The sequence below is a fragment of the Xenopus laevis genome, chromosome 7L, assembly GCF_017654675.1.
Source record: "Xenopus laevis strain J_2021 chromosome 7L, Xenopus_laevis_v10.1, whole genome shotgun sequence".
NCBI classification, from domain to species: Eukaryota; Metazoa; Chordata; class Amphibia; order Anura; family Pipidae; genus Xenopus; species Xenopus laevis.
This window is the reverse complement of record NC_054383.1, coordinates 91,922,068-91,949,868: the sequence shown is the minus strand read 5'-3', so window position 1 is coordinate 91,949,868 and position 27,801 is coordinate 91,922,068. Positions and strand designations below refer to the sequence as shown.

The following is a 27,801-nucleotide window of genomic DNA, read 5'->3' as shown; positions in this document are numbered from 1 at the left end:
GCATGCGGAAATCCCTTTGCCAACTTTGAAAACATAAATTATTTGATTAATTAGGCATACAAAATACAGCATTTCTAGCCTTATTCTATTTTAGACTTTTAGTTCCCCTTTAAAGCTACCAGGGTTTATTTTTGCTGGCCCTAGTAAAACGCCTCTTGACTAAAGTGCAACTGGGCAGCATTCCAACCCCCCCCCCAATAAGTCTTGTCGCGGAAAAATTTCCATTTTTCCGTGAAAAGGTTTATTGGGGGGGGTTTGAAAAATGCTGCCCAGTTGCGCTTTAGTCAAGAGGTAAAACTGTGTTTCACATGGCGTTTTACTAGGGCCAGCAAAAATAAACCCTGGTTGCTTTAAAGGGGAACTAAAAGTCTAAAATATAATAAGGCTAGAAATGCTGTATTTTGTATACTAAACATAAACATGAACTTACTGCACCAGAAGCCTAATTAATCAAATAATTTATGTTTTCAAAGTTGGCACAGGGGGTTATAATCTTGTACAAATCGCTCTAGCTGACAGGAAGGCAGTTCAGGGAGATTAGTCGCCTGAATAAGAAGAAGCGATTTGTTGCTGGGCGGCTAATCTCCTTAAATAGCAGCGTGTCTCAGCCCGAAGAGCAGAATTTCCATTTTTCTGTGATAAGGCTTATTGCAGGGCAGGGAAGTCTTTGCACGCTCGCCTGCAGTAGCGTGACTCCACCCGTAGGAAGGGCCTATTTCCTAAAATAGGAGCTATTTGTACAAGTGCAGTTGCCACTAGCAATCAATAAAAAGTAACCAAATATTACAAATTGGAAAATAAAAAGCAAAAATTGGATTGGTTGCTATGGATAATTGTACCGGTGCAGTTTATCATCTATGTTAGTAAATCAGCCCGGAGAGCACAACTGTGCACTTCATATTAACAAACCCCATCACAGATTGCAAGCTCTTGAGGGCAGGGACCACATTTAGTGTATTGAAACTCCTAGCACTTAGGTATTTTTCCCCCCCCCCTATTTATATTTGTCTTGTAAAGCACTTTTGCAGAGTTACAAATTTTCAGTGTGTGTGCATGTTTATATAGTGAATAAAGTACCCCCTCTTGGATATTATAAATTACCAAGGAGTTTCATGACAATATAAAAACACGAGGCCAAAGGTAACTTCTAATATCCTCATATTTTGCAACTGGGGGTACTTTATTTATTATAATACACAAGTACTCACCGTTTATAACTGATGACATCAGAACTCACCGTTTATAAGGATATAATTTACAGGATATTCATGCCTTTTGTGTATTATATATATATATGTGTGTGTGTGTGTGTGTGTATACATATACACATATAATACACAAAAGGCATGAATATCTTGTAAATGATATCCTTATAAACGGTGAGTTGTGATGTCATCAGTTATAAGCAGTAAGTTCTGATGTCATTTCTGTCACATTAATCACTGAAATTTGTGTATTATAATAAATAAAGTATGCCCAGTTTCAAAATATAAAGATATTAGAAGTTACCTATGAGTTCCATGACCTGTATAAAAACACTCGGCCTTCGGCCTTGTGTTTTTATATGGTCATGAAACTCCTCGATAAATTAAAATATCCTTATATTTTACAAGAGGGGGTACTTTATTCACTATATATATATAGAGAGAGAGAGAGAGAGAGAGAGAGAGAGAGAGAGAGAGAGAGAGAGCAGGCGTGTCCAAACTGCGGCCCAGAATGCATATGATGGCCCAGCTTGAAACGCTTGGTTCCCGAGGAAACGTCATGTCGCAAATGATGTAGGAGGAGGGGGGGCTCTGGCCATTGCCCAATTAGTAATAATAATATAATAATAAGTCTATTTAATATCCAGGTGTCCCATATTCCAGTGTATAGCTCCATCTGGTTATCCAACTGGCATTGTAGTTCTTTTCTGTGTATTTCCTTTACTTTTACAAATCAAACCTGTTTGTGTATTTCATGTGTGGCCCCAGACAATTTTTCTTTTTCCAAAAAGTTTGGACACCCCTGATATAGAGATATAGAGAGAAAATGATCGTTGCAAAAGGAATAGGAAACATTATCTTCAATATTCAAGATGGAAATAGGTTGGCTTGTAATTCTCTTGACAGTGTAAGACATCGTAATGATTTATAAACCAGTGGAGGATACAAGCGACCTCCACATGCCGGGATGTATGACCTATATCATCTTCAAGGTTATTACAGAGGGCAAGGAATGACACCCAGCAGTACTGGCTGGATTGCTGGATGATGCTGCAGTATGTCATTGTGCTTCTTCCTTTCCTTACTAAAATAGACATAACTATTTTTAGAATAAAAAAACAAATACCTATAAATATATGACATGATAAAACAGATATTAATGGATCTATAGATCTGCTTAAATAGTCTACATTTTTTTCAATAAATTTAAAACAGAAAAAAGAAAAGAAGCCTATTAATACACAAATAATAAATGTATTGTTTCAGGTTATGTCTTTACCATGTTGGCCCAACACATTAATAGAATATGATTAGAGGCCGTGTAGCAGATAGCAATGATACATCACACACGCAGCTAAGTAAGCTCTGTAAGGAGTCAGTGCGCCGATGCACGTAGTACATCCAATCTACCGCAGCTCGTTTGATTGGCAGGCATCCCGACTGTCTGGGAAACGTCGAACGAGCAGTACCCGGCCAATCACATCACGGCAGAGTGAATCGAGGGAGGGGCGGACGCGACGGTAACGGGGCGGGACGTTTTGTGGCAGGGCTTGTATATAAAGCCAACGCGGGGGCTTAATCGATTCTCCCCAGTCATTGCCAAAAGAGAACGGTTGTAGCCACACGGTAAGTGCAGTGACTATAGGGTTGGTGGCGCTGTTATAGCGGGTAGATGATGTTGCCATTCTCTAGAGAAGAGTTATTAGAATTGGCTCATAGGCCTGTTGGCAGCTACGTACCTGCTTGCAGTGAGCTGGGCCTGTTACCTGTATCTTACTGTCAGCCTGTATGTCATAGTGAATGGGCAGTTTGTAAGATGGGCAGTTGTTGCTTTAGTCTCCTGTTTTTAGCACCTGGCTGCCATTGGGAGTTGAAGTGTATCAATTGCTGGTGTATATACTGTAGTGCTGTTGCATCTAGTGCCCCGGTGCTTAGGCGGATGTACTACTAATGAAGGCCCTTCTCCGTGTGGCCGGGTGTAATTAGTAGACACGCGGTGGGGCAGTTGAGTTGCACAGGATGCAGCGACTATGACTCACAGGTGTATCTCTTCATTGGCTCACATACATGGCTGATCTAACACTTCCTATAGAGACCCACACTAATCTGACTGCCAGTCTGAGCCTCCCCAGTGTTAGGCAGGCTGGCTGTGCAACAGGAATGTGCTGCTCTACATACTGTACTACTGGATCTACTGTGACAGATGCTCTGCCTCAGCTGCTCAGTGCCACAAATAGACTCTCCCCTCCATAGGCCACAGCTTGCTAAGAGCTTTTACTTTTAACTCTTTCCTCCAAAACCTGCATCTTCAATCTCTTTAGTTGCGCTTCAGCCTAAGAGATCCTCTCTGTGGCACAGGCTGCTGTAAGGTCGGTGTATGTCACTTGTGTTGCTTGCTATATAAATGCAGTATATTAATGCTCTGCACTGCTGACTATGCCCCAGTCCTTTGCTTATGTGTGTTAAAAAAAAAAAAAAAAAAAAAAAAAAACTAAGATGGAAGTTGCCCAGTCATCATGTAAGTAAAGGAAATGATTTATAGGCTTAAAATGGCTTCTGCTTTAGTGAAATCATTTCTCAACTGATTTCTCCCTTGGTACTGCAGACTCGCTCCCTTAGCATACACAGGTTTGTTCTTAAAGGGGATTTTGGCTTAAATGGGGAGCCTGGGATATTGGCTTTCAAAATATCCTTGCAGATTATTGCATCTATCCTATTGAGCGTTAAGTGACTTGGCTTAATGTTTCTGCATTCCTTGTATTATGAGCAGGAAGTTGGCCAAGTTCTTATTTACAGTTATGCCACAATGAGCTGTGTATCTTGTGAATTCACTGGTGACAAAATGGCTGCAGGAGACATAGAGAAGGTGTGGCAGGCTCCTAGCTGCCCAATTAATATTTCTATAGTAATTCTGTTGCTCCAAGCAACACTTGATCTGCTACCTACAGTGCCAAGGGACAGTTAATCTATAGATTCACAAATATTGAACTGAAGCTGCACTTTGCCTTTAACAAGTCTAAGGCTAATATCCAAACGTCTGGTGATCTGACACTTGGGGATGAGGGATTTTGTGTAAACCTTATTTTTAATGTGCAACACTCTCTTGTGGAAATAGTTTTTAATTATGTAATGCCCTATATTTAAGCACTGTAAATGTTAAATACACTTACAGTTCTGTGGAATATATTGTAGGTTTATGAATGTTAATATTTGGGGATTAGGGAGACGTGAGCTGTGCAGATTGCTTTAAGGATACTGCTGGGTTGGCGTGATGCCTGCATACAGGTGTGACTGAGAAACTGCACGTTCTCAAATATGGCACTTTTGGAATGAGTTAAGATGCTCTCTAGACATGACGGCCCCTCTTCACGAAGGCCTGCCAGCTCTCTGTAAGGAAGAAGCAATATGAGTAATCACCCCCACACGTTCACACAAGTGATTAACCCATATTTCCTGGCTGGTGTTGCTGCATAGGATACTCCCCTCACTCAGTTTCTCACTTGTGCTCATCTGATCCTGGGGAATGTCCCTTTTTAATAAAAAATCGGCTATTTATGGCGGCTAAGGGGTAAAAGTAACGCTTATATTTTCTTTTAAGCACAGCTGCATTAGTCTTGAGTGCTATGAACACAGACGTGTTTGTGGGAGTGTCCTCCTGTTGCAGCTTTAATGTCGGCCAGTTACCTCATCTGACTGCAATAGTTAAACATGCTCCATTATTGGTCCAAGAGGCATCTGTATGAGACACGCAAAGGGTTAACCTCTGTGGGAAACACTGCATTGCTGTGACGTAAAGGGGTGGTGCAGAGAAGCTGTAGGAAAGGTCGGTCGCCAAGGACGTCAGCCATTACCATTGTCCGTTTCTAGTTCAGTTGTATAAACTGCTGCTGTCTGTGTAGACACTCCTGTGTGATCGGATTTCCTGATCTCTGAAGATTCTAGTACCTTTTTTCCCCCTGTTAAGTATTTGCTGCAGTAGAAAACCCTCCAGTTTTACAGGGTACATTAAAAAATGAAGCCTGTTAAAAATAAAAGCTTCAAAATATATGGTTTGTAAGTGGTTATAATTTTTTTTTTTTAACCTTAAATTGTCTTATTTTTTATTTTTGTTCATATGTGTGCATAATAGGGTTAGTGCTCTAGCAACCAGATGGCTGAAATTAAATAAATAAATAAATAAAAAGGAAAGCTGCAAACGGCAAAAAAATGCAAATTGTCTCTGAATATTTTCACTTTTTAACTGTTTTGGAGAGATTTCATGGTCTGCCTTGAAGTAGATTAACATCCCTCTGACTAATAAAACTGTTGAATGTGCCCAGGCTCATTGCTCTGCCCTTTCTTAAATTTCATTATCTTCTGCAACAAGGAAATGGCATGCAAACCGGCGCCATTCATATAGTTTGTAACTGGCAAAATCTAGTTATTACAGAAGTTAAACAGTCTAGGCTAATGTTCTGGGCTTCTGTACCAGCCAAAGGCAACTACAATGCTTATGTCTGTGCCTCCATAGAAGCCCTGAGTAGTTCCTGATTTATTGGCCAACCAATCAAAATATAGGAAGCTGCTTTGAAGTTTGAAGGCTTTGTTTATTGCTGGGATAGCACTGCTTGACCTCTGTGCAGGTACTGTAGGTTTAGTAAATAATACAGAATTTCTAACCATAGCTTGTGACTGCCTTAAATATCCTGTATTGAAACTACAATTCAGATATTGTTAAATTGATCTTTTTGAACAAATCTTTCCTTTTCATAGAAAATAAAAATGTCTATCAAGAATATCCATGCACGTGAAATCTTTGACTCTCGTGGAAACCCCACAGTTGAGGTTGACCTATACACTTGCAAAGGTGGGTACTGGCTTGGTTTTTTTCCCAACACCAACATTTTGCTTGCCCTGCATGCATGTGTTAATGTTTACCAGTGTGATAGTGCTAGGTAAGAAATACAGGATCGTTGGTCTAGGGTAAAATTGTAGTAGCTTACACTGGGGAATGCTTAACATACTGGCACCCCACATCCTTTGCTTGTAATTTAAAGTCAATGAAACACTTGTAGAATGTTCTAGTTTCTGTGCTATTTATCTGTATAGTTATTGGTACGGAGTGGAACAGTTCTTCCCAATCTGCAGGGAAATAAATTAAAATTACACTAGTTCCCAAGTATACTGTAACAATCTGGATTAAGCTGTACTTTCCTCTGAAAGTTGTACTGCTTGCCAAAAAATGAACTTTGGAAATGCTCCCCACTGGAATTCAGTAAACAGATCCAAGTAATCTCTCATGGGTTATGGCAGGGGATGTGCAGTGCCCTCGTGTCAGAACTTGCCCAGGAGAATTCTAGATGCAAATAGCCTCTCATTCTTGCTGTTCATTTAGCATGTGCCAAATGCAAATGGGAAATCAAGCCTTCAGCTGAGCAGTGTTATAGAATCCAGTATCCTAATGTGGCCTGCTTATTTCTAGTGATATCCAAGGAAGGCAGACCTAGAGGAATCTAACACTGTCTAAACTTATCCTAGATAGTAAGTGTTGTCTTGCAAATTAGCTCAGAAAATTTAAAATTCCACTTTTGGTAGGGGGCAGCAACGGACAACCCTCCACGTGCCACAAACCACCTGTGTTCTATAACCCTAAAGGGTAGGCTTTAGTCTATTCCCTAGTGATTACACCCAACTCTTCATGCCTGGATGTATTGCCTGTTTAGCGGCACAATAAATACCTCTAGAATTAAATCTAAAGCAACTGGACTAATCTTAAATCTCAGTCCAGCTATGTCAGACTTAATTCTACTAGATATTACCTGTCTGAATTAATCTTTGGGCATGGTTTGTGGGCTTTGCATTATGGGAGCCAAGGCAGAGGCAAATCACTCTTCTGGACTGTCCCACTAAATGAGCTGTGGGTCACTTATCCTGAATTAAGCACAACAAAATTTAATATGTTCTGCCTCGTGTATGGCAGCACTCCTTATTGCATGACCTGTAGAACTGGGTGAATTATGTAGAAACTGCATTTGTACTGAATATTCCATGCTTTCCAGGACTGTTCCGTGCTGCTGTTCCAAGCGGAGCTTCCACTGGTATTTATGAAGCATTAGAACTCCGAGACAATGACAAGACTCGCTACCTGGGAAAGGGTAACTACAATGTTTTGAACTTTTAATTGGTGGTGTAAATGGCTTCACTGCAAACAAACTCTGCAGCCTGCTCCAGGCCTCCATACAATATTGTAGAACTAGGGTAATCTTAATGAAAGTTCAGCAGATTGAGGACTTTTTTTTTATTTTTTATATTTTTTCTGAATGTGAGCAAAAATTCCTAATCTAAACCCATAATGTAGTTTGCGTAATCATATTTCACTAGTACCTTGATGTGCTGTAAATGGATCTGTTGCAAACATGCAGTACCTGAAAGCATCAAGGTAAAAAAAATAAGTTGGGCTGAAGTGTGTGGGTTTTTTTTTTCTTTTTTGATAGTGATGGCATACCTTAAGCATTTACCTGTAGTATAGAAACGTTGATTTTTAGAGCACTGGTGCACAAATATAAGGTCTCTACAAAGGGTTAACCCTTGACATACCCAAGACTTTAATCTGTGCCAAGTTACTGGCCGCAAGATCAAAGTGCAAACTTAAAAATACACAGTACTCTTTATTTACTAAAACTACAGACTTATGTGCAACAAATTGTCTAAATTTTTTTTGATTTGGATATGATTGAGAAACCAAGGTTGCCTACTGCAATAGCCATGATGCATCAGCTCTTGCAATATCTATTTAGTAGGTTTATTCTTAACTGAAGTTTTGGGCATGTAGCTTAGTGTGAGCAGTTCATTTTATTTGTTTATTTTTTGGGGGGTCTCAGTCCTAACTGTTGTAGATCTATTAATACTTTTTCCTCCCTTCCATTTGCTGTCAGGTGTCGGCAGAGCTGTCAAATATGTAAATGAGTTTCTGGGACCTGCCTTATGCACCCAGGTAACGGGAGCCTGTGCTGCAGTTCTCTCAGTGCATGGGTTTGACTAACAACCAGACAAGCATTTCCAGACAAAAGTAGCACTGCAAATTTGACTCCCGGTCAAGCAGTGAACCTGACGCATATTTGGGTGCATATCCGAAAGGCCTTTATCTTGGAATGTGTCTGGTGCATGCAACGTGTGAGTAGTGATTGAATGTGCTTGTTCCTTCCAGGTGTGTCTAAAGCTGTTGAGCACATCAATAAAACCATTGCACCTGCACTGGTTGGCAAGGTATGGGCTTCTGTTTTACTAACTTGCTGTCATATCTAAAATTGCTTGTATGTAGAGGTTAATGTGTGTATTGTATAAAGACACTGCTTGAGATTAGTTGCCAGTGATGCATCTTGGTACTGCCATCAACTAATCTCCTGAAACTCTCACTGGCAATAATGGAAATCGCTGGTATGACAATGTATGCAGTGTTTCCTTGCAGAATATCCACTAAAAGTTGAAAAAGAGGAGAGCACTCATACGCAGATTAACCGCTTGTGATTATTTATTATTCATGCTGCTTTACACGACATGTTTCGGGCAGGTGTTGCCCTTTCTCAAGACACTTGAGAAAGGGCAACACCTGCCCGAAACATGTCGTGTAAAGCAGCATGAATAATAAATAATCACAAGCGGTTAATCTGCGTATGAGTGCTCTCCTCTTTTTCAACTTTTAGTGGATATCCTGGGATGATTGGTACATCTCTGTGAGAGGATTGATGCATACAACTGAGAAGGAAGTAAGGCAGAGCGCAAATCTACAGTTTCTACTTTTCCTTGCAGAATGTACAGTCTTGCAGCAAAGTCTTAATGATGAGGATTGCAGTGTGAGCTATTGAAAGTCCCTGTGCATAGCTATGCAAGTTTGTCTGCCTTTTGGCTGGCATAGGTTTTTTTTATTTTGTATCTGTTTTTAAAGAACAGACTTCCTTTGTATATAAGCATGCTTTCTTTTTTGTAATCCCTTTGGGCGGTCTTGGGTTTGTATTGACCCAGACTGATTTTAGCCATACTTGCTAGCTGACCAAAAATTCACCTTGTAAAGGGCTCAATCAACCAATGCACAATTTGCACCCCTTGGGAACAGCTTGTCCACATAACTCAGATTTTTATCTGAAAAATCAATATTGGTTCCACCATATTCTGCCAGAGTAAAATCTAGAATAGGGACCAGACTTATCTGCCTGTTTTCAACACTGGTATCTTCTACACAGAAGCTAAACAAGCGCCCTTGAGCATTAGCATCAGTATTGTCCAACTTCTAGTGTTGCTCTGTTCTTCTGTCATTCAAATCAGTTGTGCAGAGACTTGATCCATTGGTATAAAAAAGCTGCCTTGTCTGTCAGATTTACTTTTTTTTTTCTTTAAATTTCATGATTGATTAAGCTATCTCTTCTTGACAGAATCTAGATGTTGTTGAGCAGGAAAAGATTGACAAACTCATGATTGAAATGGATGGGACTGAGAACAAATGTAAGCATTCTTGGAGCTGCATCTGATAAAACTGTAAAAGTAACAGGATTAAAAGTTTTTATTGTTTAAAAAATGTTTTCATTGCAGCCAAATTTGGTGCTAATGCACTCCTGGGAGTGTCCCTGGCAGTGTGTAAAGCTGGAGCTGCAGAGAAGGGAGTCCCACTGTACCGTCACATCGCTGACCTGGCTGGGAACCCTGAGGTCATCCTTCCTGTACCGGTATGTTGGACATGCAAACCATGTAGAGATGTTAAATAAGCAATAACTCTCGTATTAAAACCTGTCCCAATGCTTAACCCTGCTAACTTTGATTACTTGTTTAAATGAAACTAAACTTTTATTATAGGCATTTAATGTGATCAATGGTGGTTCTCATGCTGGAAACAAGCTGGCTATGCAAGAATTCATGATCTTGCCTGTGGGTGCTGACAGCTTTAAGGAGGCAATGCGCATAGGAGCAGAGGTTTATCACAATCTGAAAAATGTCATCAAGGAGAAATACGGAAAAGATGCCACTAATGTTGGTGATGAAGGTGGCTTTGCTCCCAATATCTTGGAGAACAAAGAAGGTAAGCCATGTTATAAGAATACATCACAAAATTGGGAAAGTTCTGAAGAACTTCTAAAAGTGCATAGGCTGCACAAAGTGCACCTACTTATCTCAGCTGGCTCATTGGATAGCAGAGCTCTGATCTTTCTGTTACTGTATCCTGTCACCAACATTCTTGTGTCGTATTGGAGCCAACCTATTTATAGGAATTTGTTAATACGCCTTGGAAGCAGCATGCCATAAATATGTTAAGTGGTTGAGCAGCCGTGCATCTTCAAAAATAACTTCCTGCTTGAGGGAGTACACTTCAGTGTGTTTCCCCATAAAAAGCTTTTTCTAATCTTGCCTTCCAACTGAATTGCACCCCCAGATGTGCAGGTACCATGAAACCCCAGGGCAGGCTTCCCCAATTTTTACCCGTTGGTCACATTCAAATGTAAAGTGTTGGGAGCAACAGAAGCATGAAAAGTCCCTGGGTTTGCAAAGGTCTGCCATTGGCCATTTTGTGTCCTGGCAACCTACAGAAAACTACTGGGTTTGGCAGTACACACACATGTGTATGTATATGCAAAATAAGCACCTTCTTTGACACAACATGGGAGCAACATCCAACTGGTTGGTGAGCAACAAGCTCATGAGCTACTGGTTGGGTATCACTGCCCTAGGGCATATACATGTGACTTTTGAACATACAAATATTGTATCTAACATTGCTCAAGTTTACAAAAGAGGTACACTCCCTATAAGTAACTGAAGTGTTTAAGTACACCCATACATCTACCAATAGCTCAGATAACCTAAAATGAGAACAGGTGCAAATTAGAACTTTGTTACAGGATCTTGAAAGAACCTTTCTTTATTTACACTTGACATTGTATTACTTAGCTCGTTGTTGGGTGTTTGTGGCATCACTATACCTAGACAAAGCTTTGAGGCCTTTAGAAAGGTTATAGGTGCCAGTTTCTGGGAAGGGGGTTAAGACTTTAAACAACTGACTCGGGCATGCTTGTTTTGCCCAAGAGCAGAAAGATGCTGAATGACCTTTCTTCTAAGAACCCATAATTTTATCTTGGGACTTACAGGTAGCCCTTGCTGCAGACTCTAAAATTAAGCAAGCTGTACACATTAGACCTTTTATGGAAGGTGTCCTTGAGGAAAACGTTGCTGTACTGATAAAACGGTGGTTCCTTTTCTAGCCTTGGAGCTTCTGAAAAATGCCATCAGCAAAGCAGGCTACTCGGATAAGATTGTAATTGGAATGGACGTGGCAGCATCTGAATTCTACCGTGATGGAAAATATGACTTGGACTTCAAGTCCCCTGATGACCCCAGCAGATACATCTCCCCTGACCAGCTGGCTGAACTGTACATGAGCTTTGTAAAGAATTATCCAGGTATGTCTACATGGTTTTGTATTGGGAGTGGGAAGTTTCTTTAAACCAGTTGTGGTGGCTTAAAACTATGACTGTGCCTAATGGCTGCAATGAAGTGGTGGTGGTGCTGCCGAGAGCAACCAGGAGAATGGTGTAGGGTGCCTGGTAAACTGTTGTCTGGGAGAGGAGTGGGAGGAAATTCACAAATGTAGACAGGCAAATATTAGTGGATGGTATTTAGTAATTCCCACTTTACATGAGACCTACCACATGGCATTTAAGGAAAAGTTACAACTGTTGCTAACAAACGTGTATTTTTGCTCTTTATCTCAGTGGTATCCATTGAAGATCCCTTTGATCAGGATCACTGGGAAGCCTGGACAAAGTTCACAGCAGCATCTGGTATCCAGGTAGTTGGTGATGACTTGACTGTGACCAACCCTAAGCGTATTGCAAAGGCTGTGGAGGAGAAGGCTTGCAATTGTCTGCTTCTGAAAGTCAATCAGATTGGCACAGTGACAGAATCCCTTGAGGCGTAAGTACCTTCTACTGTACTTTCTACTAAACCAGCATACGTATTACTTAAAATTGCATAACTGTAAGATGGCCATAGTAATTGACAATTACGATCTTTCTAAGAAAGATTGTTAGCTTCAATACACATGTGTAGAAACAATAGAAATCTACCTGTATCTGACTCGTCCAATACAAACTGGCCGATGTTTGGGGGGCCTTAGAAGGTGCAAGATCACAATTTTCCTTCCAGCCCGATCGATGAGCTGACAGATATAAAAGTATTCTGCCGATATCTGTTTGCTCTTTTCCCACCATACACACACCTAATATCATACGAAAACATTTCCTAAAATATGGGCGTTTATTGCCACCTTAAGCAATATTCTATAACTGGCAATTTGTGCTATACCATACACCACACTGAACCGCAAGAATCAAGCATGCATGGTGATGTGGGAAAGCGTATTGGCTGGAGGAGAGCTGAATTCTGCCACAGAACCAAAGGAACAGTGAAATGCTATTTGTTGCATTACAAATAACTTTAAAAACATTGGGAAAGTTTAAGCATTAAATGTTTTAATGGGCATGTTAAAATCCCACTAATTCAAAGTATCCCTGTTATTTCTTTAAATATGTGAATGCAGCTCTGCAGGAATCTTTCTCCATAAGAGTTGGCTGAATACTAAAAACCTATTGCTTTTACTTGATATTGGTATTATTTGAATACCCTTTGGCATTCTAGATGCTGACAATCTGTAACACTTTATTTTCCCTCATGTCAGGTGCAAGCTGGCTCAATCCAATGGCTGGGGTGTGATGGTCAGCCATCGCTCTGGGGAGACTGAAGACACTTTCATTGCTGACCTAGTGGTTGGTCTTTGCACTGGACAGGTAAGTGGTGGCCACAATGCACTGACTAATTTTATAAGTAAATGTCAGTAGTACCTTATTGCATGAAAAGTCTGAACTTTATTTCAGAAGGTTCTTCAGTGTTTCTCACATGCATTTGCATCTTTATAGATCAAGACTGGTGCTCCATGCCGATCTGAGCGACTTGCAAAGTACAACCAGCTGCTCAGGTGAGTTTATGAACCTGCTCCTATCCAAAACTTTAAGTGCAAGTTTTGTATAAATTCTTCCTACACTGGGATTTAAAACAAATGCATAATCATTAAAATATCCTCACTACTGCTTATCATTGCTAGCTCTTGTGGGTCTGTTAAAATGAGGATCATCCAATAAAAGGCCCCACCTTTGTGAACCTAGCTCCATAGTCTGAGCTGGAAGCTTTAAATCATTCTATCAAAAAATGTTCCCTGATTATTGCAGAATAGACCATTTTTTTAAGTTTTTTCAATCACTCCAGTCCTGGGGGGGGGGGGCACGCGGTGGCAAGTACAAAGTAACTTTTGTGAAGCCTTGTATACACCCTTCTATTGCAAGTTCAATGTTACAATTTATAAAGGCACAACGTGCCATATAAACTGAATTCTGCAAAGAACTAGTGCATTCTAACACTCTTGTATCTCTATAGGATTGAAGAAGAGCTTGGCAGCAAGGCCCGCTTTGCTGGAAAAAACTTCAGAAAACCAGTCTTCAACTAATTGGGAGGCATCACTAGACCCTCACCCAACTGATGTAGTAGCTGTGCACCTAGGAGAGACTACAGGAGGTGGCTTACATGTCACTGCAGAGCCCTTAACTTAATTTCAGGCACTTCCAGCAATGTTAGATGTTACTGAGCCTCTCCCAGCATAACCCTGCTGTCTTTCCAGTCCAAAAGCTTTGCTGCTACTTTTTAGGATTACTCCTAATTCGGTCTCCTCTGGTGCCTGCATGTCGTACTTGTCTTTTCTATTGTGGCTGTGGTCCTGGTCACGTCATCTTGTAGTCCTGTGTGTTCTCATCCTGTTGCAGTTTCACACTAGATAATGGTTTAACACTGTAGAGATGAAGTGGCAATAAACTCTTGAAGGCGTGCAGTTTAATTTCTTTTTTTTTTTTTTTTTTTTTTTTTTTTTTTTTTACAAAATGGTCACAACATATGGCAATGGTGTGCATGAATCAATTTGTTCTTAATTTGGCACATTGTAAGCTGTGTAATGTCTTAAAGGGGTTGTCCTTTGAGTTGCATATTAGTATAGTGCTATTCTGAGCATTTTCAATTTCACCATTTGTGGTTGAACTATTTATTCAGCAGCTTTGCTGTCTGGTTGTTAGGTTCCAAATTACAATGGCAACCATGGATTGATTTGAATGAGACTGGAAAACAGAGGGCCTGAATAGAAAGCATTTGTAGTCTAAAACAGCATTTGATTTTTAGATGGTCAGCAACCCCATTTGAAAGCTGGAAAGTTGGAAGGAAAATTAAAAACTATATTAAAAAAAAAATGGCATTTAACTTGCTTAGAATTTGTCACATAACCTACTAAAGAGGTTAAACACCCCTTTAATAGACCAGCCACCCTTAAACCAGTGGCTTGCAAGCAACCTGTTGCTCCCAGTTGCCTTAAAGCAGCTGCTTTATGAAATTCAGTCTAAAAGGCAAGCTTTGGTTGTATAAAAGATGTACTGCCAGTCTCTTGTAGGCTCAGTGCACATGGGCTACCAAATGGCAAAACGCTGCCAATTTGGCACACCCAGGAACTTTTTCCATCTGTGTTGCTCCCTGACATTATACACTTGAATGTGGCTCCTGGGAGGGGGGGGTAGTGGGGAACCCCATAAGACAACTCGGGGCAGATTTTTCAAAGTGTAAACTTTCAAATTCCGACCATAAAATTGCATTACAATATTCAAAGTAAAGGTTTTTTTTTTAATCTAATTTGGCCATATTTGGTCGAAGTAAATCATTTTGCTTGAACTATTTTACTTTGACGTCTAAAAACTTAGCCAAATGTTGGCTCTAGGTTCTAGGAGGTCCCCATAGGCTAACATAGCAATTCGGCAGGTTTTTAAAGAGTCAACTTTTTTTTTTTTAGTTTGAAATTCGAAGTTTTTAAAGTCTAAATTTCATTTCAACCCTTGGTAAATGTGCCCCCTCATGTGTAAAGGTCCCCATAGACGCGACGATTCTTCTTGCCGATCGACCGATTTTAGGGAAGCCCGACCAATCCTTCGAAATTATCGTGCGGTTAGTGGTATTCGAACGATCGTACATCTTACGATTTTTCGGCCGACATCTGTCGGGAAATTGATCGGCCAGGTCAAAAAATCTTTGTCGGTCCCAGTGCAATCTCTCTATGTTTGCAGGGCCAAGCAGGCAGCTCCCCTTTGTTTTCCTGGTAAATTGGTCTTTTTAGTTGATGGTAGATTCGTACGATCGTATGATCGTTCTGAGAAGATCGTGGTCTCACGATCAGGATCTGATCTTTTAAAAATCTCAACATCTATGGCCAGCTTAAGACCTGGTTCATGTAAATAAACCATGGGCAATCTTTTGTTTTAAATATGGGCCACATCCTTGATCATAAGATTCATGGTACACACGAGCAAACCATAAAGAATTGTCTTTTGCTTTCTGCTAGTTGCATTATTTCTGGTCAGGTGATCTGAGGCAGCAGAGTCCATTACAAAATGGTGGTTCAAGAAAAGCGATGTAAAAGGGCAATATAGCTGCTTTAATGAGAGAAACTGTTGCTTAAATATTCATATAAGATCTATTTGGCAGTGTATTGTTGCTGCCATCTGCTGGTTACATTTAACATTCCAGGAATGTTAATCCTCAGCTCGGCAACAGATATGGGCCAAGGTTGTTTGCCCCTTTTGCACAGAGGTAATTGGAACTGCTATAGCACTATTAATAGTGTAGCTATTTCACATACAATATTATGCATACTAAGTACATCCATCCATATAATATAAGTTACAATATGTTACACTGTCATTTAATAAAAATGAGAAAATTGCTGTAATGATGACAAAACAAGTCATACACCATTATATGCCAATACCAAATATTTAGTTTAATCCTTTTATCAAGTTCCTAAATCAATACAATGTATAAGATTATGGCCATTAAAGGGATCGTTCGCCTTTGAGTTACCTTTTTGAATGATGTAAAGAGTGATATACTGAGACCATTTGCAATTGGTTTTCGTGTTTTATTTATGGTTTTTGACTTGGCTTTTAGCTCTCCAGTTTGCAATTTCAGCAATCTGGTTGCTAGGGTAGAAATTTCCTTTCTTTGAATAAGACTGAAATATGAACAGGAGATGGTCTGAATAGAAAAAAAATAAGTTACAAAAACAAAAAATTTGTAGTCTTACAAAGCATTTGTTTTTTTAGATGGGGGGGTCAGTGACCCTCATTTGAAAGTTGGAAAGAGAAGGAAGACATATTTCAATAAAAGAAAAAATGAAGGGCAATTGAAAAGTTCCATTAGAATTATCCATTCTATAAATTACTAAAAGTGAACTTAAAGGTAAACCTTTACAACTCTATGTGGTAAAACCCTGTTGATGGCTTGTATCCTAAGGGTCACTGCCATTCTACTCTAAAAAGCATTTAGGAACAGTGAGCTCAGTCCTAGAGGCTATTTACTTAAAGGACAAGGAAACCCTGATTATAAATTCTGGCATCCAGATAGAGCACATAGAAAATAATTAACTCCTCACCAAATGTTTCCAGAATGCATGGTTTCCCCAGTATCTGTAAATCAACGCTGCTGCATTTACACACTAGGGCACGGCCCTTCCATCTAAGTTGAGCTCCTGGACTACAAGACCAAGACTGAGCACATGCAAACTAAAAGTTCTCTAATGAATAGGGATAAGGCAGTGACTAGCCACACATGCCCATGAAGATGTTTAGCAATCCCTGTGAATGACGTCAACGGATCAAAATGGTGATCACAAGCTGTGACCTGAGAGACTATTTGGAGCCGCATAAGGAAACAAGTAAAGGTTTTTATGCTAAAAAAAACCATAGCAGTTTGCAAGGGAGTACTGTCGTTGAGCAAATAGATGATTTGGGGACTTGCCTTGCTCTTTAATATGTTCATGCATTCTACTGGTGAAAAAATAAAATACACTAGGGCATTGCATTGCAAACTCTTGCTGCAGTAATGCGCAAGTCGGAAAATGTTCAACGTCTGAACTAACCTACCTTGCTCTTTTCCAACCCCCAACCAACCCAACTTGAAGTCCTATTCCATTTTATGAACCACACTTGTCCTGACTTGCTCTGATAATGTCATTCATAGGCAGGGTCAGCGATTGCCACAATGACATCCCCAAAGGTTTTGACCCACCACCTACCCAAACACGTTCTTGACCAAGGCTCAATCTGTGGATTCTGGCAAATGGCAGAGGGGCTGTTATAAGATGCCACAGAGAGTCTCTATTTATTGGAGTTGTGTGGGCCTCTGTGTACTTGTAATGCCAGGCCTTTATTTAATCTCAGTCTGGATTTGCCAAACCCTCCCAACCTGCAGGTTTCAGTTGACATTCTCATCATTATCTCCCTGTAATTTTACTCAAAAACTCTCTAGAAACAAAGCCATAAGGACAAGTGACACCGTGTGTGACACCCCAGTGATATGATCATGTAGTGCTCAGCCTGTTATCCCTATTATCCATGATTTAGTTTGTATAGATATCATTGGGGGATAAAGTGTTGACTAAAATAGGCACTTGTACAACAAACTAACAGCCAAGTTTTAGAATGTTCTGTATGTTAACATCATTAAAAAGAAAAATATACTTTTTGACAACAGCAGGTGCATCCCTAATTTCCTCTTCCAATCTCCTCTCTGCTGCAGGTCTATAAATGATGCCAAAAATGCTTCCCTCTGAGCATTAAATGAATAACCTTGTGCCAGAAAACACCAAACTTGACTTGCTTTTGACAAGAACTCTTGCTCAGTGCTAAAATTACATTGCAAGGGATGAAATTGGCCATTGGTATTTATTTAAAGTGTGTTTTACTGCCCTCTCCTATATACTGTTGCCATTACCATATCACTCGCAGTAGACAATTCTAAATCTAAAAAACGGATCTATACTGTACCTCACTAGAGTGACGTGTGAATTCTGTATTTCAACTATTCCTATTTAATTGTGTAGAATACATTTATAGCTCCTCATGGGTGCCTTTGCAGTTTAATGGGAGTGATTCAGAATAAATGTAAACCAGAATTAAAAGAAGTTTCACTACAATAAATGTATGGGAGGTGCCTGAGACAGTGCTATAAACCAAAGAAAATTATAGTATTCTCTCATGGGTATCTAACCTCAAACAGGATTACATTCTCTGTAACGAACAGCAGCCAATATCTAAGATAAGCATCTGGCTTTTTTATTACACTCACATGGAGAAGAAAACTCTGGTAACTTTTGGTAAGGAATGAATGGAACATTAGCAATAAGATGGTACATTCAGACTGACACCTCCTGTTCAGAAATTTCAAGGTTGCCTCAGACTCCCAACTGCACCACCTTTAGAAGGATGCTGACTGCTATTTCTTTGCCTTACCCATATATATATATATATATATATATATATATATATATATATATATATATATATAGAAAGAAGATCAGCACTCTCTGTAGTTTAGGTGAAAATTGTGTTGATTTATTAATCAAAAATCACATCTTATCCGACGTTTCGGTCCCACATGGGGACCTTTCTCAAGGATGTATATATATATATATATATAATTAAATGTCCTTGTGAATTATACTGCAAGGTTGTTACTTGGTTCACATTAAATTCACTGTTTTCTATAAACTATGGTATTATATACAATATAGCCTGTTTAGTGTTCAGTTGCTGATATTTTCTGAACTATATCTCTTTAGCTTTTGCCAGTTATCTCTATGGAGATACCCTTCAGAGTATTATCCTTTCGCTTGCTACTTTTTAATGTTTTCTTCCTCCCCAGCTGACATCATGTCGAAATAAATATGCCAATTTACTGGTTGTGGGCATTGTGCTGACTATATAAATGTCTCATTTAGTGACCAAACAAGTGGATCTTTACCAAATTGTGGGAAATGAACTGTAACTGGCAGAAATCACACATCAAAATTAGATACGTCAGACGTTTTTTAACATTTAAAATGTATAATTGTTCAATCCATACCTAAGCACTGAGATCATACAAATATCTAACATAGTGCTGAGGCATAATGGCTGTTGCAGCCAAGGCAGCTGTTTCTGTTTGGGAACTGACCTACAATTATTATGCCTGAACTTGGCCACACAAGCTGTACACTTGTTAGTAAACTAGAGGCTATAATGTCTGCTTAGACTTGTGGCTACTAAACTCACACTAAAGTACCTTATATAACATAATTATTGAGTTGGGATGGACAGCTCCTGTTGCAGCCGGGGGTACACTGGAAGCTACTTTTGCAATACGTTTTATTTTCTAAGATTCCAAATTGAAATAATTGCTTTTGAAACATTTGAAACAGAGCCGGACTAGAATCTCCTGGTTAGTCCTGGTCCTAGTTGGCCACAGTCTTCAAATTATCTTATTTCCACCATAAGATTATATAATCTCTATAAGATTTGGCACAATTTTTATCTGATTGTTGTGAGAGCGGGCCCCATATATGTGATTTTTGCAGGGCTCTAGAGGGCCCCTTCCAACACTGGAAGTGATATGCAATCTGTCATATGGGTGATTGGTATATTTACTCTACTTCTGTGATCCTTGGTTTCCATTGTGTTAGTCAGTGATACTTTGCACACTTTATTGCAATATAATGCAAATTAAGCATATTTTCACACATAAACAGTTACAGGAAATATTGAATTGCTTGATGTGATGCAAGGAAAATTACCTGTGTTGCCTTTCCCCTGTCAGATTTTCCTGAGCTGCCAGACTTCTACAGCAGCAAACTGGTCTGAGTATTTATCTAGCTACATATATGTTGTGATAGCTTATAATTTCACTGTGAGAGTGACTGCGTCCTACAGTTCACTATAAGTACATCTTTGAACAAGAGGGTCTTTGAGTGCATGAAGGTGTGTGTGGGGTCATGTAATGTTGAAAATCTATAGCTAAAATACAAGGATATGGAGAGTATCAACGTAATAATTGAGACTCAAAGGGTATGGAGGGTCAAAATAAATACAATAAATGGCAAAGTAAAGAGCCATAGTGATCAACTAATTGCACCACCCTTTCTAAACATTGCATCAGACCTATTGACTGTTAATAATTAAAACATAACTTTTACTACAATGCTTAAACACCCTGAAATAGAGCGGAAATGCTATATTAAGTAAATTCCACCCTGGGGAAAATAAATCTTATACATAGTCACAAGTCATGTGACCCACCTTTAAGCAAACAGATACACCTATGGTACTTGACACTGCCTTGTACTTGCACTGTAGTAAATAAACTGTTATGTCTACCTGCTTGGCTGGCTGGTTTTTTTTAGATTTATTTCCCCAGTACACCTGCTCTGTCCCTGATTTTAATTGGCTTTGGAGTAATGGGTGTTTTAGCTTTGTAATAAAATTTGTTTTAACCATCAACAGTCAAGAGGTCTCAACCAATATTTAGGAAGGGTGGTGCAATTAGTTCACCAGTCTTGTGCAGGTCCGGACTAAAGGTGACCATACACATAAAAGCTACTCAAGGTGGGCATTTTCGGCACAAGATCTGCTTGTTTGGTGACCTCTCTGAACAAGAGCATCTGACCATACATGGCCACCTTAAGATGCAAAATAGACCCTGGCATTTTAGACACAGAGATTCCTAAACAGTCCCTCCAGGGGCCCAATACATAGTGACTTTCTATGGCATCTTACAACAGCCTCTGGCATTTGCCAGAATCAACAGATTGCCAGTTTGGGCCTGCTTGTGTGTCTAGTGCAGCTTCAGATTACTCTTTACTTTTTTCCTATAGAATGCAGTATACATCAAGCCACTAGGGGGAGCTTGGATGTTTCCTGTGCAGGAGAAGAATTACAAATTTCCACTGTTAAAGTATGTCTGACCCTGTTTTCTGCCCTGGTGGTTCTGAAACAATATAAGGGTGGCACACGGGGAGATTAGTCGCCAAGCGACAAATATTCGCTACTGCGGGCAACTAATCTCCCTGTAATGCCTTCCAGGCAAGAATCAGTATTTGATGGCATACGTGTTGCTTCATTTTCCGAAGTTGCTCATAAGGCATGTGTGTATATAAATATGTATAGACACAAGACACACCAGCACAGCATGGATAATTCTAGCAGGATTAGACCTTGCTCGTTTATTTGCGGATGCAACGTTTCGGGGCGTGACCCCTTTCTCAAGCTTGAGAAAGGGGTCACGCCACGAAACGTTGCATCCCAAATAAACGAGCAAGGTCTAATCCTGCTAGAATTATCCATGCTGTGCTGGTGTGTCTTGTGTCTATGCTGCTTTCGAGGTTGTCCAATTCCTCTTCACATCTAGCACCTGGAACTCGTGTGATTTCGGACGGCCAGGGTGTGCGAGTGTAAGTTTTTCTTTTATATAAATATGTATGCCATCCTGCCGATGACTGAGGTTGGTGTAATTTAAATGCAAAGTTTGTATTAGGATTAGTTACTTATAGCAAGAGGGAACCATATACATTGTACAAGTCACCTGTTTATCACATAAACAAAGGCAGTCTGCACTTGTGATTTGTACAAATGTGTTACATAATGGCTGGGAGTCTTATATATCCCAAAAAGTTGCCTTAAAGGGTTGTTCACCTTCCAGCACTTGGATCAATTCAGTTGTTTTGAGATAGTTCACCAGAAATAAAGACTTTTTTCTCTACTTCTACTCTATTTTCACTCAAATTTCTATTTCCTAATGTTGAAGTTCAAAGTTTCCTTTTTCACCTTTTTGTGTTTTTCATGCCGCCCCTAAAAACTTGTCACCTTAGGCCCAGGCCTTTGTGGCCTCACCACAAATCCGGGCCTGACTATGGAAAGCAACAAACAAATTGGAGTCAGCAGTTACTCACAGCTCATGCAAAGCCTAGATTTATAGGAAGGCCACAAGGGCCCGGCCCAGGGTGGTACAACTTTTGGGGTGCAATGTAGCTCAGCAGCATCTACATTTATTCCCGGAGCACTGGGAAGTGGGTACACAGGAGATCTGACAGTGTCTTAACCAATGCTAAATTTTCAGTGTTCTGGGAACTGCCAAGAGAGTGCTTACATATACAAGGGGAGGGGAGTAGTGCCATCTGTCCTTGGGGTGCAGAATTATAAATTTAGGCTTGTGTATCATACTATGTGACATGAGGATTTCTACAGAATGTTAGGCTTTTAGTGCTTGGGTCTGTGCCCTTTTGCAATCATGAAAATGGCCCCATCTGAAATGTTGGCTTTATCAATACATTTTTAACACAAAAGCTACAATCTGTAAATGTGGATCCTTCATCTTCCTGTAAATTTATTTTTCTTGGCAGCAGATAACGTACCAGTATATATATGGTTTTCTGGTAATTACAAATCCATTCACATTAATTACAATAGCAATTGGTACTTCATTTTTATATGCATGCACAGCTCTCCTTTTAGCAGTCTTGGTCATTTAAGGGGCACATTTACTAAAGCTCAAATAAATCTAATTCCTTTATAAAAACAAATCCGAACAAGCTCCCTTCCACGATTTTAACTTATTTATCAATAATTTTTCTTGAAAAAAATCGGAGCAACAAAACATCACGACAAAAGCAAGCTTTGATTTGAATCGTACGATTGATGCTCCAAAAACTAGATTTTATCAAGTTTTCACTGCAAAAACTTTACTTTTTCGAATTATCAGCAGAGAACTTTTTGTTTTGCGGATTATCCAGCACAGATCAAAATGTCAAGAAACAACTTCAGGGACATCTACATGACATTGACTTCTACATGACCTCAACAGGTTTCAGATGGAGTATTTTTAGATTTGGATTTATAGCAGTTTTGGAGTATGATAAATCTCTAAAAATTTGAGGTTTTTTTTTCCACGAAAAATTTGAGTTTCCCCACTAAAAATGTTAATAAATGGGCTCCTTAATGTGTTCTATAGGACCACAAGCGTTCCCTATTGGCATTGTTAGGCTCAGATGGGGAGGGAATAAAAAGCAGACTGCATGGAATATTCTTGTCCTTGACTAAAATGATCCTGGCTGTTGTTTAGATATATATATCTATATATGATGTTATGCTATTTTCCTTCTGCTATTTTAGTTCTCCTGGCGGTCTTTGTAAGATTGTTCATTTTAAAAGCTATGTTATCCATCTGAGGTGTTGATAAAATGTGGAACAAAGCTTTTTTTTATGCACATAGTCAGGCCCCAGTGCACTTTAAACTGAAATGTCATCTGAATCATTAATGTCTAGGGGATATGTCTCCTGCAGAAAAATGTCATTTAGCAATCCTATCAAAGCAACAGTCTCATCAAAGGGCAAACCAGAAAAATATCCATGAAAAACAGAGAAGTGCTTCCGATAGAAGCTGTGGCGATCAATCGTGTAAGCATAATATATTTATTTGTAATAAAAACATAGAAATGTTGGAATATTTCAGCACAAAAGTTCTTAATAGAATAGTCAATGGCATAGTCAATCAGTTTTGTCTGGTATACTGCAGTAAGAAAAATTAAAGCTAATGTGTAACTGGATTAGTGTAACTTTACTCCTATGTTTGTAAATAAGGGCCAGTTACTATAAAGCATGGAAAATGTGAACCAAATAACAGTTTGGCTCATTTATAAACACTGGGAAAGTTTGCACCTAGCAGTAACCCATAGTAACCAATAAGCGATTATTTTTTTCAGCCAACTCCAGGAAACACTAGGTTAAATTATGCGAATTTTGGGTGACACAGTCTCAAGTGACAGTAAGCTCAGCCAGGGTGAAGACTTATGTAAATGAGGTATATACCCTGTGAAATGTAGCAGAATGTTGACACTATATAAATAATAACACACCCTTTAGGTAGTGTGCCCCTACTTGTACAAATTATTGTGACTGGTTTTGTTTTGTTTTTGTCTTTCTTTTTAGTATTACTGAAATACTACTACTACAGGTATGGGACCTGTTATCCAGAATGCTCGGGATCTGGGGTTTCCCGGATAATGGGTCTTTCCATAATTTTGTTCTTCATACCATAAGTCTACTAGAAATCATCTTAATATTAAATAAACCCAATAGGCTGGTTGTGCTACCAGTTAGGTTAGTATATATTTATTTTAACTCTAAACTTTCTATGTTTTGTTAATTTTTGTCACAAATAATAATCATAACAAAAGGAAGAGCAAAAAGAAACAAAAGAGGAAAACAAGAAACAAACAAAATCGTGGAAAAAGTTGGAGTAATTAAATTTTAATTGGGATCAAGTACAAGGTACTGTGTTGTTATAAAAGAGAAAAGGAAATCATTTTTGAAAAACTGGATTAATTGGATAAAATGGAGTCTATGGGAGATGGTCTTCCCTTAATTTGGAGGTTTCTGGATCATAGGTTTCCAGATAATCGATCCTGTACCTGTACTAACATATTCTATACTTCTGCAATAATATACTTCTTCCATTGCCTCAACACAAAACAGTGATAACAAAAATGTTTATAAAAGTGAATTTTAAATGGAAAACTCTCTTTTTCTTGTTCAGGCTTGATGCTGAATGGGCTGTGTTTTTTTCTCACTAGCTTTTTATTTTTAACAACTCACTAATGGAAAAGGTGCAATGGTTAGTATCACCACTTTAAGCGAAAATGGACTTCATCACTGCTAATAACATGGATATTTAAAAAGATAGTTTTAAAGGGAAAAGAAGCTTAACAAGGGCAGGCAGAGGCAAACTCCACTGACCACCAATGAATTGAAATTAGACTGCCCCACTAATAAACTGACATATTAGCACATATGAACTACTACTGACTAATTATTGGGCCCCATAGCAAGATCATTGCGTCCCCTAACCTTAAGGTTTAAGTGCCAAACTTCACTGCCCCCAAATAAACTGTTAATTAATTAATGGTACTATTTATATTTGGACAGCTTCTGATGAAGTGTCAAGGAGCTACGAAACGCGTAAAGTGGGCAGCCCTTATGGGAGACAGGCTGCTGTGATTTTTAATAGATATGTAATAAATTGTAATTTTTTCAACTTTGAACTTTGGCTTCCACGGTGCTCCATTTTTTTGCACAAGGTCCGATACTATTTATATTAACTTTTTATTATAGAGTATTATTGCTATTTATATTGGAATCTATTTACTGAATTATAAGAGTGTCTGCTTACATGAATTTTCTAGCAGCTGACTGACATGTTATTGAGCCCTGCAGTAAGATCATTGGGCCCATCAACTTTGGCAACAAGACATTTTCCATGAACAAATATTGCAGCCAGTGGCTGCTTCCTCTATTCAGGTGGAGAAATCCTGCAGGCAGGTGGTTTCAGACCAGGCAGGTAGGCATAGAGGTTTGCCTCCCCTCCAATTATGTGGTGGGGGGGCCGGTTTGCAGGGTCGGTTTCCTCTATAGTTACACCCCTACTTTTCAATAAAATGATTGATGGTGGGTTTGTATCATAGTAGTTCTGGTGGAAAGAAAAAAAAAGTTCAAATCTTTTGTCCTAGCAAATCCTCCCTACCTGGTAGTTGATCATTTGTACAGCACACACAAGAGTCTTGGCCAAAAAATGTTGGTACTGTGCATTTATGTTCATGGGAGCCCCAGATAAATAACTTGTATGGGGTCCCTAAATTTCTGATGGCTCTGAATACAGTATATATGCATATTGTAAATTCTTGTGAGTGTGCAGTTGTGTAACTATTGAGAAAGCAAAGTGCGCTTATGCTTGAGTGACCTGGACGGGGAGGGGGGTTGGGAAGGTTGCAGTTCGCACTGGGCCCCTTCAAAGACTATTTGTAGGGGGGCTCAGCCCAGTGTTGTTACACCTAGCTCTGATGACATTTTTATTCTGAAACCCTTGTTCTGTAAATTATTGTAAGCGTCATGTTTGTTATAAATTAACATAGTATGTGTAACTTTCTGGCCCTGTATGAATAAAAAATGATGATATATTATCTATATTATATACATATCATAGCTGCATAGATAAGTACTCTTTAGAGTTTATTAATTTTGGGCAGGTAAAAGAGATAGAGCAAGGTACATTGTGGGCAAAAACATGGCTCTTTGTATCCTGCTCCTCCTTAATAAATGAGCCCCTTTGGCTTCATTGCTCTAATCCTGCTGTTTCTCTTGGCTGCCTTCACTTGTTTGAGAAAATTATTAGGTCTTTTATAGAAGGCCAGGCATTTGATTGCAGATTACATTGGCTGTTTTAAGAGTGACTGGCTAGTTAATCAAGATGGGACAAGAGGGAATAGGAAAACCATTTGGCTGTATCTCCTAGAAGAAGGCCAATAATGATGTGGAGCAAACTGCTAGAATGGTTACGGCAAAATAAAAACAAGATCTGCCTGTAGAAATATTGCATATATCCAGCAATTTGGAGTGCTAATAGGAAGACTTTTCTGCCAAGCGACAGCCGGCTGTTCTGAACATAACACTGCATTGTTTCAGAGCTTTTATGTGAGGAAATATGTATGAGCTTACAGAACTGGATGTACAGAGGTCAACTCTGCTAGCACTAGAAATGAATTAATGACATGCTCAGTGAGCTAAGTCAGAGCTTATCTTGAGGGACAACAGCTGAAGGCTTCCCTAGTGGGTTGTAACCTGGAAAAAAGTGGGAGAAAGAATAATAGGTATAATATGGCAAAATGGTTGGATCAAAATTTTACATTTTCATTGTTCAACCTCCAGTACATAGTTTTTGAAAGGTGTATAATATTGATTTTTTAATAAACAACAATAAACACAAATGTCAACAGTGCACACAGGTATTATCAACGGTGTACCGTGTTGGAATAGCGTTGTTTACATCTTAGGTTCACAACTCTATAGAGTTTTGGTCGCACCAGGCCCCCCCAAACCCTTTTGAACTTATCAATTGTCCCCCGTCTCATAGGTAAATTTAATGGAAGGGCCCCATCAACCAGTCTTTTTTAGAATGTTATAGTTGGGAGTGTTTAGCCCATCCAGTGCATAATTATGGATTTAAAGATAAAAACTAGATAAATAGATTGTACAAAATAAAAAATGTTTCTACTATAGTTAGCCAAAAATGGAATCTGTAAAGGTTGGAGTGACTGGATGTCTAAATTAATAGCCAGAACATTCCTTCCTGCTTTTCAGCTCTCTTGCTTTCCACTGATTAGTTACTAGGCAATAACCAATCAGTGACTTGAGGGGGGGCACATGGGTCATAACTGTTGCTTTTGAATCTGAGCTGCATGCTAAGGATCAATTGCAAACTCACTGAACAGTTTTGTCCCATGTGGCTCCCCTTCAAGTTGCTGACTAAAGGTGGCCATACACGGATAGATCCGCTCGTTTGGCGATGTCGCCAAACGAGCGGATCTCCCTCCGATATGCCCACCTTGAGGTGGGCAATATCGGGCTGATCCGATCGTGGGCCCTAGGGCCCAACGATCGGATCCTAGCGTTCGCCAAACGGGCGGTCGGATCGCGGGACCGCATCAACGAACAGATGCGGCCGCGATCCGACGGGATTTTTAACCCCATCCGATCGAGATCTGGCCGACATTCGGCCAGATCTCGATCGGGGAAGCCCGTCGGGGGCCCCCATACACGGGCCAATAAGCTGCCGACTTGGTCTGTCGGCAGCT

At 39.5% G+C, this 27,801-nt stretch overlaps 1 protein-coding gene across 2 annotated transcripts; it reads left to right on the top strand.

The window, feature by feature from the left end:
- The first annotated feature begins 2,702 nt into the window (after positions 1 to 2,702).
- Positions 2,703 to 14,106, top strand: eno1.L (enolase 1 L homeolog). Of its 2 annotated transcripts, none has more exons than XM_018224259.2 (12): positions 2,703 to 2,831; positions 5,958 to 6,051; positions 7,244 to 7,339; positions 8,392 to 8,450; positions 9,614 to 9,683; positions 9,771 to 9,904; positions 10,032 to 10,254; positions 11,432 to 11,629; positions 11,942 to 12,143; positions 12,907 to 13,015; positions 13,145 to 13,203; positions 13,659 to 14,102. In XM_018224259.2, exons 2-12 carry the CDS (start codon positions 5,967 to 5,969, stop codon positions 13,726 to 13,728), a joined length of 1,305 nt encoding a protein of 434 aa, XP_018079748.1. In that variant the 5' UTR covers positions 2,703 to 2,831; positions 5,958 to 5,966; the 3' UTR covers positions 13,729 to 14,102. The 2 variants fall into 2 exon arrangements, with proteins under 2 accessions (XP_018079748.1, NP_001079392.1); NM_001085923.1 differs by lacking the exon at positions 8,392 to 8,450 and adding an exon at positions 8,120 to 8,178 and having other exon boundaries at positions 2,801 to 2,831; positions 13,659 to 14,106.
- The last annotated feature ends 13,695 nt before the right edge of the window (positions 14,107 to 27,801 follow it).

Coding starts and splice junctions, on each gene's coding strand:
- eno1.L (NM_001085923.1), top strand. CDS start 5,967: ATGTCTATCAAGAATATCCATGCACGTGAAATCTTTGACTCTCGTGGA. Junction 7,340..8,119: donor GACTCGCTACCTGGGAAAGG/GTAACTACAATG, acceptor ATTTGCTGTCAG/GTGTCGGCAGAGCTGTCAAA. Junction 13,204..13,658: donor AAGTACAACCAGCTGCTCAG/GTGAGTTTATGA, acceptor GTATCTCTATAG/GATTGAAGAAGAGCTTGGCA.